The sequence below is a fragment of the Bolinopsis microptera genome, chromosome 11 (assembly GCF_026151205.1).
Source record: "Bolinopsis microptera isolate Bmic1 chromosome 11, MBARI_Bmic_1.0, whole genome shotgun sequence".
NCBI lineage: Eukaryota > Metazoa > Ctenophora > Tentaculata > Lobata > Bolinopsidae > Bolinopsis > Bolinopsis microptera.
In genome coordinates, this window is record NC_087082.1 from 11299513 (window position 1) to 11316580 (window position 17068).

The 17068-nt window shown below is 37.7% G+C and overlaps 4 protein-coding genes across 4 annotated transcripts in view; 1 reads left to right on the top strand and 3 right to left on the bottom strand.

Annotated features, from left to right (window-relative positions):
* LOC134822799 (protein ABHD13-like) overlaps window positions 1-17068 on the bottom strand; it is a 948842-nt gene that overhangs the window by 512777 nt on the left and 418997 nt on the right. The window lies entirely within an intron of this gene.
* LOC134823321 (peptidyl-prolyl cis-trans isomerase NIMA-interacting 4-like) overlaps window positions 1-17068 on the top strand; it is a 70916-nt gene that overhangs the window by 35071 nt on the left and 18777 nt on the right. The gene's annotated exons all lie outside the window — the stretch shown is intronic.
* LOC134823631 (kinesin-like protein KIF20A) lies at window positions 27-7050 on the bottom strand. Its single transcript, XM_063835165.1, has 19 exons — window positions 6972-7050; window positions 6611-6833; window positions 6275-6415; window positions 5831-5961; window positions 5519-5597; window positions 5179-5322; window positions 4816-4961; window positions 4555-4658; window positions 4055-4379; window positions 3780-3871; window positions 3491-3559; window positions 3221-3360; window positions 2854-3064; window positions 2534-2663; window positions 2230-2347; window positions 1979-2100; window positions 980-1102; window positions 606-776; window positions 27-314 (listed from the first exon to the last, which is right to left on the bottom strand). The coding sequence occupies exons 1-19, from the start codon at window positions 7026-7028 to the stop codon at window positions 27-29; spliced, it is 2814 nt and encodes a 937-aa protein (XP_063691235.1). The 5' UTR covers window positions 7029-7050.
* On the bottom strand, window positions 7166-9436 carry LOC134823317 (peptidyl-prolyl cis-trans isomerase NIMA-interacting 4-like). Its single transcript, XM_063834739.1, has 2 exons — window positions 9278-9436; window positions 7166-7625 (listed from the first exon to the last, which is right to left on the bottom strand). Exons 1-2 carry the CDS (start codon window positions 9408-9410, stop codon window positions 7336-7338), a joined length of 423 nt encoding a protein of 140 aa, XP_063690809.1. The 5' UTR covers window positions 9411-9436; the 3' UTR covers window positions 7166-7335.

Genomic DNA, 17068 nt, shown 5'->3' on the forward strand with positions numbered 1-17068 from the left:
GGCTCCCTCCCCACCAGCAACCAAGGCTAATAATCTATTGATGGGTAAACTTGCCACTTGGTACCTTGGAGTAGTTCGATCTCTAACTGCAACCTCTCCACATCATCTTTAGCTCCCAGCTCGACGGACCACAAATGTTCCTTTTGAACTGACGCCAAATCCTGAAGTTCCAGAATTTTCTGTTTTTGGCTATTCACCAAACTTTCTAGGTCTTGTAATTTGTTGTTCGTATTTGAGATTATATCGTCTTTTCTGGTCAGTATAGCTTGCAGTTCCTCGCATTCCTTTTCTTTGTTGCAGATCAGGGTATCAAACTGTAAGAAGGGGTAACATTAAAAACTTCTTCTGTCCACGATTTTTTGGTGTTGTTCTGAATCAGGGAATGATAGCTTCTTAGTATTGATACAAGGAGTAAAGACTTTCAGATACAAATTTTCTGAAAGTCAATAATTAATTTATTTTTAGCGACTTTTAAAAAGTAGTTATATAGAATTAGTGTCAGCCAGGACTCGAGTATAGGAGAAAAAATGTGTCGTGCAGCTTGCACTCGTACACATTGAAATATAAGTTGTATGTTTGATAAAACTTTAGTAGTAAGACCGGACCTGGAGTGACTTGTTCCTGACGATGTCTCCAAGTTCCTCCTCTAGTTCAGAAATTAGCTTGTTCTTCTCCTGAACCTGCTCCTGCGCGGCTGTAAGACGGCTCCTCAGGGAGTCTGGCTCCTGATTCTCCTTGTTCTCCTTGCTCTCTTGAGACGATAAAATCTGCGAAGGCTGAAATTAAGAATTAAAAGAACGCCGTTTAGACATTAGTTATTTAATCATAAATTATAATCAATTGATTATCATCCAACATTTAAATCGATAACAACGTTAATACTAATTACTAATTGTGGTCTATTCTGATTGCTGATGTTTAAATTCAAACACGAAGCTTAACTCTTCAGACATCCCATTATATAATGGGAAACAAATACCTGTTGAAGAGTCTCCAGTTGAGACTTGAGATTAGAGATAAGAGCGGTGTACTCGGTACAGTTATCCTTCAGTAGCGTGATATCCTTCTTATCTTGCTGGGTCACTCCTCTCATTTCCTCTAACTGGGCGTCATACTACTTTTAGATCACGTGTCGATTATAGTAAAACGATTTACCGCGGCTGTTTACTCAAACTATGCGGTAAATCTGGGTTTTATGTGGGCATCGCTCTGACGATTTTTAAGCAGTTTTAAAGATTTGAGAACACGAGGAAGTTACTGTTAGATCACAATATTATGATCTTTGAAACGTAACGACTGAATTATGGTGATCATGGTAATTTCTAGTGTTCCAGTTTATTACCCAGCTGTTACCCGGCTGTCACCCAGCTGTTACCTAGTCTGAGTAGTTCTGAGATCAGACTGTAGCTGAGATTTCTCTGAGTTTGTCTGGGTAATAATCTGTCTCTCCGCTTCAACTTGTTTCCTCAGCTCCTCCAGCTCTTGTTTCCCGCCATCTGTACGTACGGATTTATCTAGTTACCCCGAATTAGGCTTAATTTTCCATTCATAGATACAAATAATTCACTGGGATAATTAAGATCAATGTTAAGTAAGTCAACATGTGCTTCAACTTTCAAGTTACCTTTTTGGAGAGATTCTTCGGTGATCTTCTGGATAACGTTTGTCTTCTCGGTGATCTCCGTTTCCAATCTGTGCTGATTTGTTGCACCTTCTTTCAGTTGGCATTGTAGCCTTTCAATCTGAAATCAGCATAATATAAATTGCAACAGACGGACCAATCACAGACGAACGACAAAATTTGTGACCAGTCAACTGTGATACCCTTAAATAATGAAGTAAAATCTTGTGATAGCCGGAAATTATTTGATAAACGAAAATAAAAGTGTGACTATCTCGACTGGTTAGTAACCCAGCTGTTGCCCAGCTGTTACCCGGCTATTACCCAGCTGTTACCCGGCTGTCACCCAGCTGTTACCTTAGTCTGAGTAGTTCTGAGATCAGACTGTAGCTGAGATTTCTCTGAGTTTGTCTGGGTAATAATCTGTCTCTCCACTTCAACTTGTTTCCTCAGCTCCTCCAGCTCTTGTTTCCCGCCATCTGTACGTACGGATTTATCTAGTTACCCCGAATTAGGCTTAATTTTTCCGTTCATAGATACAAATAATTCACTGGTATAATTAAGATCAATGTTAAGTTAGTCAACAAGTGCTTCAACTTTCAAGTTACCTTTTTGGAGAGATTCTTTAGTGATCTTCTGGATAACATCTGTCTTTTCGGTGATCTCCGTTTCCAATCTGTGCTGATTTGTTGCACCTTCTTTCAGTTGGCATTGTAGCCTTTCAATCTGAAATCAGCATAATGTAAATTGCAACAGACGGACCAATCACAGACGAACGACAAAATTTGTGACCAGTCAACTGTGATACCCTTAAATAATGAAGTAAAATCTTGTGATACTGATAGCGAGAAATTATTTGATAAACGAAAATAAAAGTGTGACTATCTCGACCGGTTAGTAACCGGTGGTTACCTGCTGTGCGTTAGCAGCCTTCAGGTCGTTACATTCCTTTTCCCAGAATGTGGACAGCTTTGTCGCCTCCTCCAAGTCTTGGAACATCCTCTTTATCTCGTTCTCTTTCTCTGATATCGAGTTCGCAAACCTATATAGGATGGAAAAGCAGGTGATGATTCAAATTTCAATGGTTTTCAAGCTTATTTCAGATACGTGCTTTACAAGTGAAATTCAAATGATTACATCGTGCCCACAGATTTTCTCTTTAACACAGTCGCTTTTTAACAAAATAACATTATCAATTCTCATTGTTAATTTTCCCTCTCAAATGTACTGACCTCTCCTTTTCCTGATTCCCGTCATGGTACAACTGCTGAGTTGTCTTAAGTTCAAGTTTTGTCTGGAACAGCTGCTGGTCTATCTCTGCTTTGAAGAGTTTGTGCTCTGATCTGGTCTGTTGCAATTCTTCGTCTAACTCCTGACATTGCTTCTTTAGAACTGTTATAGTTTCCTCTTTTTTCGTTATCTTCTCCTGACTTTCTTTACTCCCTGTAAAGAAGGATTAAATATTAACAACACGCGATTTAAATACTAAATATCATGGAGTTGTCTTTTGGGAATAAGAACTCAATCACGTGCAACGCGAAAAAAAAACAGAATTTTCAAATTTAGTTATATACCGCGACCAGTGTAGTCATAACATACCGGTGTAACCGTTCTGTGCACGGGCATCTCTAACTTTTTTCTTGAGTTCATCAATAACACCTTTGTAGTATTGTTGAAGACCAGCCTCCACTCCCTCGTGGTATCTATCTTCTCGCTCCTTTTGAGCTGCCAAATCCTCCCTGAGATAGCATGCTGTAAAAACTCAGATTTTCGATATTTCCCAGTCCCAGTAATACTTCGTCCGGCTGTGGGCTCATCATGTAATATTAAAACTATGAAATTTGAAAAGTGCTGAGTATTTTCACTTACTCGTGATTCTTTCTCATCCTCTTTATTCTCTGTTGCACTTCTCCCAGCACTTCTGTTCTTATCTCGTACCTGGAGATAAGATATTTATAAGGATATAATCAGACCACTGAGTATCATCATTTCATGACTCAAAGTCATATACAATGTTCCGTATAAGATGGCATTCGTAGGAGATTTCATTATATTTCACTACTTCTATTATTTATCGATCGTGAATCATTCGATATTCACGATCGATAAATAATAGAAGTAGTGAAATATAATGAAATATAGTGAAATATATAATCACTTCATCTGCTGCAAGTCTAGTTCAGACATCTTGTTCTCGTCAGAAGTTGTAGCCTGTTCTATCCTACTCGGAGGTCGGGGCAGTAGCAGAGCCTAAACGTTACGATTAAATTACAATCTGTGCAAAAAAAACAGATTACAGAAAGTCGACAATGGAAGGCTAAATCTTTAAAACATGCTTAGACTTGAAAGTGGAACAAGATTCGGCCGTCGGTATCATAACATTACAGGAAATCCATTTTAACTGCCAATTTTGCTGTAATAAAAACAATATACCTCCGTGGCCAGAGCAGAAAACTTAAGAGCATGGATACTTTCGTCGAAGAAGTCTTTGTGCGGGTTCACACAAACAATCATAGTTATTAAACCCTCCCCCGACAGAAAGTTCTTGAACAGCCTCGTGAGTTTGCTCTCTCTGAATGGAACAATCTGGGCCTGGGTCGCTTGTCGGGGTCGGAGTTTTGAGTTGTGTTTGAGGGAGGAGATGCATTTGCCTAGAGTAAGAAGGGAGGTGTTGATGTTACCGGCCTCTTTTAGCCGCACCCCTGCTGTGTTCGTCTTACCGTACCGTTCACTTCCCGCCAAATCCACAAATGTTATCCTGGATGATGTAAAAGTTTAGGATTTGAAACTAAGCACAAATTAAACATTACATAAAAATGATATAGCTATACAACTCTGGGATTTCTCATAGTAATAATTGACAATACTCCATACTGTAATCTTTTAGAATAATTTCACTCTACTAGATCAAATAACTGACTAGATCAACTTACTGGCTGCATTTGCTTTGTTGGGAGATGGTGTTTGTAGCGATGACTGTTATTTTAAAGATGGCATGTGACCTGCTGGAGCTTTGGTTCATGCTCGTAGCAGCTTTCTGAAATAACAGTCTGTTCTACATCAAACATCAATTTATCGATCAATCAATGTCTAATATCATAGTCGTGACATATAAAGGGTGACATTTATTTTTATGACAAATCCGACAAAACAAATGAACAATTAAACAAACTGTCCTCGCCTGATCTGCATACCTTTCTATTCCTCTGGCCGTACATCAAGGCTCTGTTAGCCTCAGCAAACGAGCAGACCTCCAGCTGTGTGGCTCCCTTTACATACACCGACATCTTGTGGTCCTCCCCCAGTCTTAGCGCTTGTCGGTCACGAGGCTTCATTTCACCTGTTTAATCACATTTGATGATGGCTGAATAACGTGACTTTTGAAGATTACAATTAACAGATTTACTTTTAAAATGTAGGTCGGCCTCGGTGTATAGTGTTTACAATGTAAGGAGGCTTGATGTAACTTATGGATTGAATTATGTGCTAAATCACTTGACCATCATGTTAGACATGTCGAAAACGTGTAGTGGTGAAATATTTAAAATATAATAAACCTTGTTCGGGAGGAGGCTGAAGAAGATCGTATACATTCTCGTTATAAAGTTCCAAGTAGCTAACCCACACACTGTACTGAATGTTCTCTGGGTTGGACAGCTGGACCAACACGTTATCTGTTATCTGATAACTTGTATTTTCGTCTGAAGAAGCTGGGAGATTAGCGATTAGTTATGCCAGTTTACTTAATTTCCATGCGTTTAAATTGCTGTGGAGTAGAGGAGACGACGCAATGATAACAATGATGATGACGTATGTTCCAGAATCATTATCACGCGGCAAGGCAAACTTGCGTCGCCTCCCCATGTCCAATGAAGATATTATCCAGCGGAGACTTACAGGCAGTACATTCGCTTGTCATACTCCCAATAGTACACCGAGTTGAGTTAGGATCAGTCATCCCAGTTATTTCCAAATCCTGACGAAACACGATCATTAGTTGAATTACTCGCTGATTTTAATTTCTCTAATTCCAGACAATACGCGAAGATGAAGTTTATTCGTTTGAAATTACACTATATTCTCTATATCAGTCAATACTCTGGAGAATCATTATTATTGGAAATCATAGATATAATATTCCGAACATACGGTCCACCTGGTATAGTGGTATGATATGATTTGTATTATTTAGTATTATTTTCAGTAAACCTGGGATGTGTTGGGAGGGTAGAGTATCCGTTGTTTCCTCTGCTCGTTCTGATGTTGCAGTTTCTCAGTCATCTTACAAACTTCACTGTGCAAATGTGGACAGAACATCGACCTTGGCTTGATGTGCGAACCTGGAAATATAATAATGTAAGTTGGTGTGTGTTTGTTTGGAGATAAAATTAGAATTCCTAAGTTGGGATCCTGTTTTCCCACCGAAACTTTACGCGCGTTTTTTCGTTTCAAAAAGCGTGTGTGAATTACCAAAGCTCAAACTTTACATACATTGACGTCAATGCGCGTTCCCATTTTAGTATGTCCAGGGTCCCTATTCTGTATTTTGTGCGCCCTCTCGTTATCTTGAGAGCAAATTTCATCACAACTTTCAAGCTAATTCTGTGCAAGAATCGCACGATTCAACAAGCGCGAGTCGCGACATCAACATACCGAGAGAGTTGAATATCAGATCCAGAGATCTGGGTAGCAGGCCGGCATCATGTCGAGGACCTTGAACTGTGTGTGTTTTGCCACTAGCGGTCACACCGTAGGTAAAGAGTAGAGCGTTGTTCTCTAGATTCAGGCACTCGTCTGTGTGGGATTAATGTAGTTAACAAATTGGTTTACTGCCAGGTCTTAAACTTGTAACCTGCTGCAACCAACACGAAAAGAGAATGAAACTTTTAAACACAGCTATTTTTAAACACAGTGAACACAGAAGCCAATTCCATCTGACAACACTTAGCTAATCACAAAACAAACATATTTCCAGAACATTTCACCCACCTAGCAGAGGGAGAGCAGTGCTCTCAAACAGTTCAGGTTGGGTTGTACTGGGTACAAATATCTTGGAGAACTTAAACTTCTGAACGGAGAGAGTATGGTTCCGGTGAGAGTTCTTGTGAGTTTCAGAGTTCTCCGGAGCCGTTGCTACCAGGGAGACAGGATCTTCAGTGTCCACATAGTACACGTCGTTGTGCTCTTTAGTGTCCCTCAGCCGCAGGTACACCTGGTAATTGTTATTCAGTGTACAAAATATCAATGAAATGATAGCTTTCAACCTGTAAAAACACTAAAATATGGGTTCTTGATATTATGTCGAAAATGTACGGTTTCCAGAAAATGCCGATTCATCACAAGGAATAACCTTTAAGAGCGATCCAGAGGTAGAGTTATCCTGAAGTGTCGTCTCATTTCCTGACATTACACTAAAATAATGTTAGATATCACAGCTACTTGCATGAAATAAAGTCACTAGAAAAATTATAAGTAATTTTTAATAAGTTGGGCAAATCGGTATGTGGACTACAGAGATATAAGGTAGTCAAATAACTTCTCGAATTTATAAATATTAAATGGGAACTATATTCAGAAACAAACAGAGAATCCCAGCAATCCCCAAAAAAAATTTTATATAATTGTGTCCTTTCAATTAAGAAACAGAATTTTATCCTACCTAAAGAGTAAAAACAAATAATTTATCTAAAACCAAAACTTTACAACAAAAAACTTCACTTCTTATCCTCCACCATGATTATGTGATAACCATGTTTCGTCTTAACTTGAACATAATCCGGTTTAGCAATAGTACTTTTAGGAAGTGCGAACGCGGCGTCCTGGAAGGGCCCGACCATGCTGCCCCGCACCATCCACCCCAGATTACCTCCACTCCCAGCCTTATCCTCGCTGTACTTTGTAGCTACTTCGTTAAACTTGAGACCCTTCTCCAGCTCGGCTAGCGCTTCCATGGATTTGGCGTGTTTCTCGCACAGAATATGGCGAACTTTCACCGAATTTAGACCTGCAGTGGGTCATGTGTAATGAGGGTAATTATGTAATTATGTAATTATGTGATTATGTAATTATGTAATTATGTAATTATGTAATTATGTAATTATGATTTAGTTCGGTTTTATAGTTATAATTGAAATATAGCTGGATATAGTTAACACTACACTCTGTTGTCACAGCCGCACAGGATAAACAAGCCTTAAAATGTACAGATTGTTTTGTATTCCCAATTTCCCTTGCACATGTCCATGTTATATTCTAATAATATATAGTAATATCAGTTTACGTTAAAATGTCATGAGATTAAAGGATGAGGGGACCTTAGAAAAAGTTTTTCTCGTGCAAATCCTCTTATTACATTAATCGTATAAACAACTTTAGTGAAATCCGCAAAGTTGTATTTCATTCGCGCGCCGAGATATCCAGCCAAAACAATTTGAACCTGTGACGTCAATTATGTGAGTTGCTCTGATCTGCGTATATAGAAATACAGGTAAAATGAGCGTGCGGGCCGACTAAATTACTAATTAAGAATACATTAACAATTTACGATACTAACGAGCCTATAACCAATGGAGAGGAGACTTTTTATGACCGGTTGAAAAAAGAATCATCACCCTACGATAACCATGAGCCGAGATAAACCTGAAATAAGATTGAAGTCACACAGAAAGGCATGTAAATTATGTATATTTATAGCTCCCAACGTAACACCTAGCAACTCCCTGTATCGTACCACAGTTGATATATCAACATGTCATATCAACACAACACGGTCCTTATAAAAATGGATCGGGTAGGTATGAAATGCATGTCTTCATTCCAGTTGGACAAGCACCAAGCTTTTAAGTTCTAACTCACTATGTGACACTACTTATAACGTAAGCAAGATTTGCAACTATTACACCAAGCAATATTATACCAAGCATAGCAGACGAACACATCCACATTCGTTACGCTTTACACTCAAGTCACAGCAAACTAAAACGGCAAATTTATAAATGAGTGTACAACTAAAGGCCGGTACACGCCGCATTGTCAAACCGCACGTGCGCACTCAGATAGGACTAGAGGCGCCAAGGGCCAGCTAGTAAAATGTCTTCTACTACATCATACATTCAATCGATTTTTAGATCTTTATTCTTGTATGAAGAAATATGCCGATTTTTAATTGTGTCCATATCGGGTTTCAAACAAGTCAAAACAAAATAGCAGTTTGTGGTTTAGTTAGCGGATGCTACTTATCTTAGCTATTTATAAATAGAAATACCTACTACAACTACAAGAAAGCCTTTCTGAGTTACATGTAACTATTAAGGAGAATTATTCGTAACTTAGATCTTGACTAATTCAGTGCAACCAAAGATACCGCTCTCGCAAACGCCAAAGGTAACACGACGTATTTAAAACAGCACAGAACAAAATGCTGACACAAGCGAAGGGTGCGCGCGCACGTTGGTCTTAACACATAAGTGACGTCACAGCCCAAAATTGCTATCAGCCAATAGGAGCGCGGCGTGATATTGCACGAATTATCGATTTCACAGTCCGGCGTATTTTTTGATTCTACACACTTTCACAGGACTTAAACGCGAATATTTGGAAGTAAATTCTAAGGTCCCCTCATCCTTTAAATTTATTGGATAATCATTTTTAACAAACCTTTCTTCTCTTTAGGTTCAGCTGCAGCACTAGCACCAGCATCTGCTTTTCCTTTACCTTTACCACCACCTCCCTTCCCGCCGCCTTTAGCAGCGCTACCACCGCCACCACCGCCACCTCCTTTCTTACCCATTATCAATATTCTAACTTAGTAGCATACCTACTATGTAATATGTATGTGTATAAGACGTGAATCTTGATATCAAATATATTGATTTTTTAATGGAAGAAGAAGTTTTGAGATGAATTGCTTTTTATGAAGACTGCGAGTCAATAAAGAACATTTCAAAGTTTCTAAGTACTGCAGCTCATGCTATGAACATTTTGTTGCTTTTTTTGTACATTCCCTTCGAATAGTTGATATCTAAGACAAATGAAACACGAATTATTATCGATTTTCATAACGTTCCAATGTGCAATCTGCTGAACGAGAATATTATGTAACTTTATTACTTTACGGTAAAATCTTAAACAAAAATGGTTCTTCTTAAATAATAACCCATCAATCAACAATCTAGATTTTAATAAAAAATCACAAAATTATTCTTACTGCAAAACATTTGAAAAAAATTATGGTCCATGTAGACCCCAAGAAATAATCAAAATTCTTTAAAAAAACATTTAATGAAACATGTAAAATGATACATAAATCGGTAAATTAAAAAAATCTAGATAAAAGCGAAATAAATCTAAAGAATAAAGAAAAATGGTACAGAAAGCTAATGGTCCAACACGGATCTAGGAAAAACCTGTGAACCAAATAAGCCGAATGGCACCCGTGACTTGAATGGTTAAAATAAATTCCGTCTAGAATGCCTGCGAGGCATTTACTCCCTTAATAATGGCATTAATGCACGTGTTAGAAAATGTTACTCCGAAGAATAATAACATAGAACGTAACAAGAATATCTCCAAACGGAGTTTCTTAGAGGTGAGAGGGTTCTTTAATACGACCAATGATTTAAAATTAACCGGACTGCTAGCGAGAATCGAGGATGGGAATAAAATAAAAGCGAAAATAAATTCTAAATAACGAAAAAGTGGTACAGAAAGCTAATGTCCTAACACGGAGTCTAGAAAAACCTGATGGAACCAAATAAGCAGAATGCACCGTGCATGAAGAGTTTAAAATAAAATACGTTCTAGAATGCCTGCGGAGGCCTTTACTCCTTAATAATGCATTTTGCACGGTTAGAAATTTTACTTCCGAAATTTAATAACAAAAACGTACAAGGAATATCTCCGCAAACGGAGTTTTCTTAAGGGGGAAGGGTCTTTAATAATACCCTCCTGATTAAAATTAACCCGGACCTGCAAGCGAGAATCGAGAGTGGGAATAAAATAAAAGCGGAAATCAATCTAAGTAACGGAAAAGTGGTACAGAAGCAAATGTCCTAACAACGGATTCCTAGGAAAGGACCTGTGAACCCAAATAAGCATAATGGCACCCGTGCAGGGAAGTGTTAAAATAAATACCGTTCTAAATGCCTGCGGAGGCATTTACTCCTTAATAATTTGGCCATATGCACACGTGTTAGAAAATTTTACTCCGAAATTTAATAACATAGAACGTACAAGGAATATCTCCAAACGGAGTTTTCTCTTAGAGGTGAGAGGTTCTTTAATAGACCTAATATTAAAATATCCGACTGCTAGCGAGGAATCGAGAGTGGGAATAAAATAAAAGCGAAATAAATTCGAAGATAACGAAAAAGTGGTACAGAAAGCTAATGTCCAAACACGGAGTCTAGGAAAAACCTGTGAACCACATAAGCAGAATGCACCCTGCATGAAGTTGTTAAAATAAATACCGTTTCTAGAATGCCTGCGGAGGCATTTTACTCCTTAATATTGCATTATGCACGTGTTAGAAAATTTTACCCGAAAATTTAATCAACTAGAACTAAACAAAGGAATTATCTCCAAACGGAGTTTTCTTAAGTTGAGAGTGTTCTTTAATAAGTACCTAATGATTAAATAACCGACTGCAGCGAGAATCCGAGAGTGGGAATAAAATAAAAGCGAAATAAATTCTAAGATAACGGAAAAAGTGGTACAGAAAAGCTAATGACCCTAACACGGAGTCAAGGAAGACCTGGGAATCCAAATAAGCAGAATGTCAACCCGTGCCTGAAGTGTTAAAATAAATACCGTTCTAGAAAGCCTTGCGAGCAGTTACTTCCTTAATAAGCATTATGCACGTGTTGCAAATTTTACTCCGAAATTTAATAACATAGAACGTAACCAGGAATAACTCCAAACGGAGTTTTCTTAGAGGGTGAGGTTTCATTAATAAGACCTAATGAGTAAAATTAACCGGACTGCTCGCGAGGCATCCGAAGTGGAATAAAATAAAGCGAAATAAATTCTAAGATAACGAAAAAGTGGTACAGCAAAGCTAAATGGTCCTAACACGAGTCTAGACAACCTGTGAACCAAATAAGGCAAGATGCACCCGTGCATGACGTGTTAAAAAAATACCGTTCTAGAATGCCTGCGAGGCCTTTTACCTCCTAATAATGCATTATGCCGTGGTAGAAATTTTACTTCCGAATTTAATAACATAGAACGTAACAAAGGAATATCTCCAAACGGAGTTTCTTAGAGGCGGAAGGTTCTTTAACTAAACCCTAATTATTAAAATTACCGGACTGCTAAGCGAGGAATCGAGAGTGGGAATAAAATACAAAGCGAAATAAATTCCTAAGATAACGAAAAAGTGGTACAGAATCTAATGTCCTAACACGGAGTTAAGGAAAACCTGTGAACCAAATAAGCAGAATGGCACCCTGCATGAAGTGTTAAAATAAATACCGTTCTAGAATGCCGAGCGGAGATTTTACTCCTTAATAATGCATTATTCCCGTGTTAAAAATTTTTACTCCATATTTAATAACATAGAACGTAACAAGGAATATCTCCAAACGATTTTTCTCTAGAGGGTGAGAGCGGTTCTTTAATAAGACCTAATGATTAAAATTAACCGGACTGCTAGCGAGGAATCGAGGAGTGGATAAAATAAAAGCGAAATAAATTCCTAAGAAAACGAAAAAGTGGTACAGAAAGCTAATGTCCTAACACGGAGTCTAGGAAAGACCTGTGAACAAATAAGCAAAATGCACCCGTGCATGATGTGTTAAATAAATAACCGTTCTAGAAATGCCCCCTTGCGGAGGCAATTTTACTCTAATATGCATTATGCACGTGTTAGAAAATTTAACTCCGAAATTTAATAACATAGAACGTAACAAGGAATATCTCCAAACGGAGTTTCTTAGAGGGTGAGAGGTTTCTTTAATAAGACCTAATGATAAATAAACCGACTGCTACGAGGAATCGAGAGTGGGAATAAAATAAAAGCGAAATAAAATTCTAAAGATAACGAAAAAGGTACAGATAGCTAATGTCCCTAACACGGAGTCTAGGAAAAACATGTGAAACCAATTAAGCAGAATGGCACCCGTGCATGAAGTGTTTTAAAATAAATACCGTTCTAAATGCCTGCGGCGCATTTTACTCCTAATAATGCAGTAGCACGTGTTAGAAAATTTTTACTTCCGAAAGTTAATAACATAGAACGTAAACAAGGAATATCTCCAAACGAGTTTTCTTTGAGGTGAGAGGTTCTTTAATAATACCCTAATGATTAAAATAAACCGGACTGGCTAGCGAGGAAACCCCACCCCCCCCCCCCCCCTCGAGAGTGGAATAAAAATAAAAGCGAAATAAATTCTAATATAACGAAAAAGTGGACAGAAAGCTAATGTCCTAACACCTGAGTCTAGGAAAAACCTGTGACACCAAATAAGCAGAATGGCACCCGTGCATGAAGTGTTAAAATATATACCGTTCTAGAATGCCGGCGGAGGCATTTATACTCCTTAATAATGCATTATGCACGTGTTTCGAAAATTTTACTCCGAAATTTAATAACATAGAACGTAACAAGGAATAACTCCAAACGGAGTTTTCTTAGAGGGTGAAGGGTTTCTTAATAAGACCTAATGATTATAATTAACCGGACTGCTAGCGAGAATCGAGAGTGGGAATAAAATAAAAGCGAATACATTATCTAAGATAACGAAAAATGGTACAGGAAAGCTAATGTCCTAACACGGAAGGTCTAGGAAAAACCTGAGAACCAAATAAGCAGAATGGCACCCTGCATGAAAGTGTTGAAAATAAATACCGTTCTAGAATGCCTGCGGAGGCATTTTACTCCTTAATAATCATTATGCACGTGTTAGAAAATTTTACTCTCGAAATTTATACAGAGAAACGTACAAGGAATATCTCCAAACGGAGATTTCTTTAAGTGTGAGAGGTTCTTTAATAAACCAAATGATTAAAATTAACCGACTGCTAGCGAGGAATCGAGAGTTGGGAAATAATCATAAAAGCGAAATAAAATTCTAAGATAACGAAAAATGTACAGAAAGCAAAATGTCCTAACACGGAGTCAGAAAACCTGGTAGACCAAATAAGCAGAATGGCACCCGTGGCAGAAGTGTTAAAAATCAATACCGTTCTAGAATGCCTGCGGAGGCATTTTACTCCTTAATAATGCATTTGCACGTGTTAGAAATTTACTCCGAAAATTTAATAACATAAACGGAACAAGGAATATCTCAAACGGAGTTTTCTTTAGAGGTGAGAGGGTCTTTTAATAAGACCTAAATGATAAAATTAACCGGACTGCTAGCGAGAATCGAGAGTTGAATAAAATAAAAGCGAAATAAATTTCTAAGATAACGAAAAAGTGGTACAGCAAGCTAATGTCCTAACACGGAGTCTAGGAAAAACCTTGAACCAAAAAGCAGAATGCAACCCGTGCATGAAGTGTTAAAATAAATACCGTTCAGAATGCCTGCGGAGGCATTTTACTCCTTAATAATGCATTATTGCACGTGTTAGAAATTTTACTCCGAAATTTAATAACATAGAACGTACAAGGAATACCTATCTCCAAACGGAGTTTTCTTAGAGGGTGAGAGGTTCTTTACTAGACCTAAATGATTAAAATTAACCGGACTTGCTAGCGAGGAATCGAGAGTGGAATAAAAAAAAGCGAAATAAATTCTAAGATAACAAAAAGTGTACAGAAGCTATGTCCTAACACGGAGTCCTTAGGAAAAACCTGTGGAACCAAATAACAGAATGGCACCCGTGCATGAAGTGTGAAAATAAATACCGTTTCTAAGAATGCACGCGGAGAGGCATTTTACTCCTTAATAAGGCATTATGCACGTGTTTAGAAAATTTAACTTCCGAATTTACTAACATAGAACGAAACAAGGAATATCTCCAAACGAGTTTTCTTAAGAGGGTGAGAGTTTCTTTAATAAGACTAATGAATAAAATTAACCGGACTGCTACCAAGGGATCGAGAGCGGGATATAAAATAAACGAAATAAATTCTAAGATAACGAAAAGTGGTACAGAAAGCTAATGTCATAACACGAGTCTAGGAAAAACCTGTGAACCAAATAAGCAAATGCACCCGTGCATGAAGTGTTAAAATAAATACCGTTTCTATAATGCTGCGAGGCATTTTACTCCTTAATAATGCATATGCCCGTGTTAGAAAATTTTACTATCTCCGAACTTAAATAACATAGAACGTACCAAGGAATATCTCCAAACGGAGTTTTCTAGAGGGAGAGTTCTTTAATAAACCTAATTGAATTAAAATTAACCGACTGCTAGCGAGAATCGAGAGTGGGAATAAAAATAAAAAGCGAAATAAATTCTAAGAAAACGAAAAATTGGTACTGAAGCTAATGTCCTAACACGGAGTCTAGGAAAAACCTGTGAACCAAATAAGCAGAGATGGCACCGATGCATGAAGTGTTAAAATAAATACCGTTTCAGAATGCCCGCGAGGCATTTTACTCCTTAATAATGCATTATGCACGTGTTAGAAATTTACTCCGAAATTAATAACATAGAACGTAAACAAGGAATATCTCCCCAACGGAGTTTTTCTTAGAGGGTGAGAGGTTTCTTTAATAAGACCTAATGATTAAAATTAACCGGACGGCTAGCGAGGAATCGAGAGTGGGAATAAATAATAAGCGAAATAAATTCTAAGATAACGAAAAAGTGTTACAGAAAGCTAATGTCCTAACACGGAGTCTAGGAAAAACCTTGACCCAAACAACAGAATGGCGACGTGCATGAAATGTTTAAAATAAACTACCGTTCAGAATGCCTCGGAGGCATTTTACTCCTAAAAATGCAATAAGCACGTGTTAGAAAATTTTACTCCGAATATTTAATATCATAGAACGTAACAAGGAATATCTCCAAACGAGTTTTCTTAGAGGGTGAAGGTTCTTTAATAAGACCTAAGATTAAAAATTAACCGGACTGCTAGCGAGGAAATCGAGAGGGGGAATAAAATATAAGCGAAATAATTCTAAGATAACGAAAAATGGTACAGAAAGCTAATGTCCTAACACGGAGTCTAAGGAAAAACTGTGAACAAATAAGCGAAGGCACCCGTGCAATGAAGTTGTTAAAATAAATACCGTTTCGAGAATGCCTGCGAGGCAGTTACTCCTTAATAATGCATTATGCACTTGTTTAGACAATTTGACTCCGAAAATTTAATAACATAAACTAAACAAGGAATCTCTTCCAAACGGAGGTTTTTCTAGAGAGGTGAGAGGTCTTTACTAAACCTAATGATTAAAAAAAACCGGACTGCTTAGCGAGGAATCGAGAGTGGAATAAAATAAAAGCGAAATTAAATTCCAAAGATAACGAAAAGTGTACAGAAAGCTAATGTCCTCTAACACGGAGTCTAGACAAACCTGTGAACCCAATAAGCAGATGGCACCCTGCATGAATGTTAAAAATAAATACCGTGCAGAATGCCTGCGAGGTCATTTTACTGCCTTAATAATTGCATTATGCACGTGTAAGAAAATTTACTGCGAAATTTAATAAACATAGAACGTACCAGGAAACTCTCAAACGAGTTTTTTTCTTAGAGGGTAGAAGGTTCTTTACATAAGACCTAAGATTAAAATTAACCGGACTGCAGGCGAGGAATCAGGAGTGGGAATAAAATAAAAGCGAAATAAATACTAAGATAACGGAAAAAGTTGTACATGAAAGCTAATGTCTAACAAGGAGTCTAGGAAAAACTGTAACCAGATAAGCAGAATGGCACCCGTGCATGAAGAGTTTAAATAAATACCGTTGTAGAATGCCGCGGAGGCATTTTACTCCTTCATAAAGCGTTATGCACGTGGTTAGAAAATTTTACTCCGAAATTTTTAATAACTAGAACGTACGAAGGGAATATCTTCCAAACGGAGTTTTCTTAGAGGTGAGAGTTTCTTTAAATCAGACCTAATGAATAAAAATTAACCGGACTGCTACGAGGAATCGGAGAGTGGAATAAAATAAAAGCGAAATAAATTCTAAGATACGAACAGGGTACAAAAGCTAATGTCCTAACACGGATCCTAAGGAAAAACCTGTGAACCACATAAGCAAATGGCGACCGTGCATGGAAATGTTAAAATAAATCCGTTCAAGAATGCCATCGGAGGCATTATTACTCCTTAAATAATGCATTATGCACTTGTTAGAAAATTTACGTCCGAAATTAATAACATAGAACGTAAAAGGAATATCTCCAAACGAGTTTTCTTAGAGGTGAGAGGTTCTTTAATAAGACCTAATGATTAAAATAACCCGGACTGCTTAGCGAGGAATCGAGAGTGGGAATAAAATAAAAGCGCAATAAATCTAAATAACGACAACGTGGGTACAGAAAGC

What these genes read in the sequence shown, in the direction of transcription:
- LOC134823317 (XM_063834739.1), bottom strand. Translation starts at nt 9,410, where the DNA reads ATGGGTAAGAAAGGAGGTGGCGGTGGTGGCGGTGGTAGCGCTGCTAAA. An exon ending in TGAACCTAAAGAGAAGAAAG is followed by an intron (nt 7,626 to 9,277) that starts GTTTGTTAAAAA and finishes GACCCACTGCAG; the next exon opens with GTCTAAATTCGGTGAAAGTT.
- LOC134823631 (XM_063835165.1), bottom strand. Translation starts at nt 7,028, where the DNA reads ATGTCAGGAAATGAGACGACACTTCAGGATAACTCTACCTCTGGATCG. An exon ending in GACAAGCGAATGTACTGCCT is followed by an intron (nt 5,323 to 5,518) that starts GTAAGTCTCCGC and finishes CAGCTTCTTCAG; the next exon opens with ACGAAAATACAAGTTATCAG. An exon ending in TAAAGAATCTCTCCAAAAAG is followed by an intron (nt 2,101 to 2,229) that starts GTAACTTGAAAG and finishes CCGTACGTACAG; the next exon opens with ATGGCGGGAAACAAGAGCTG.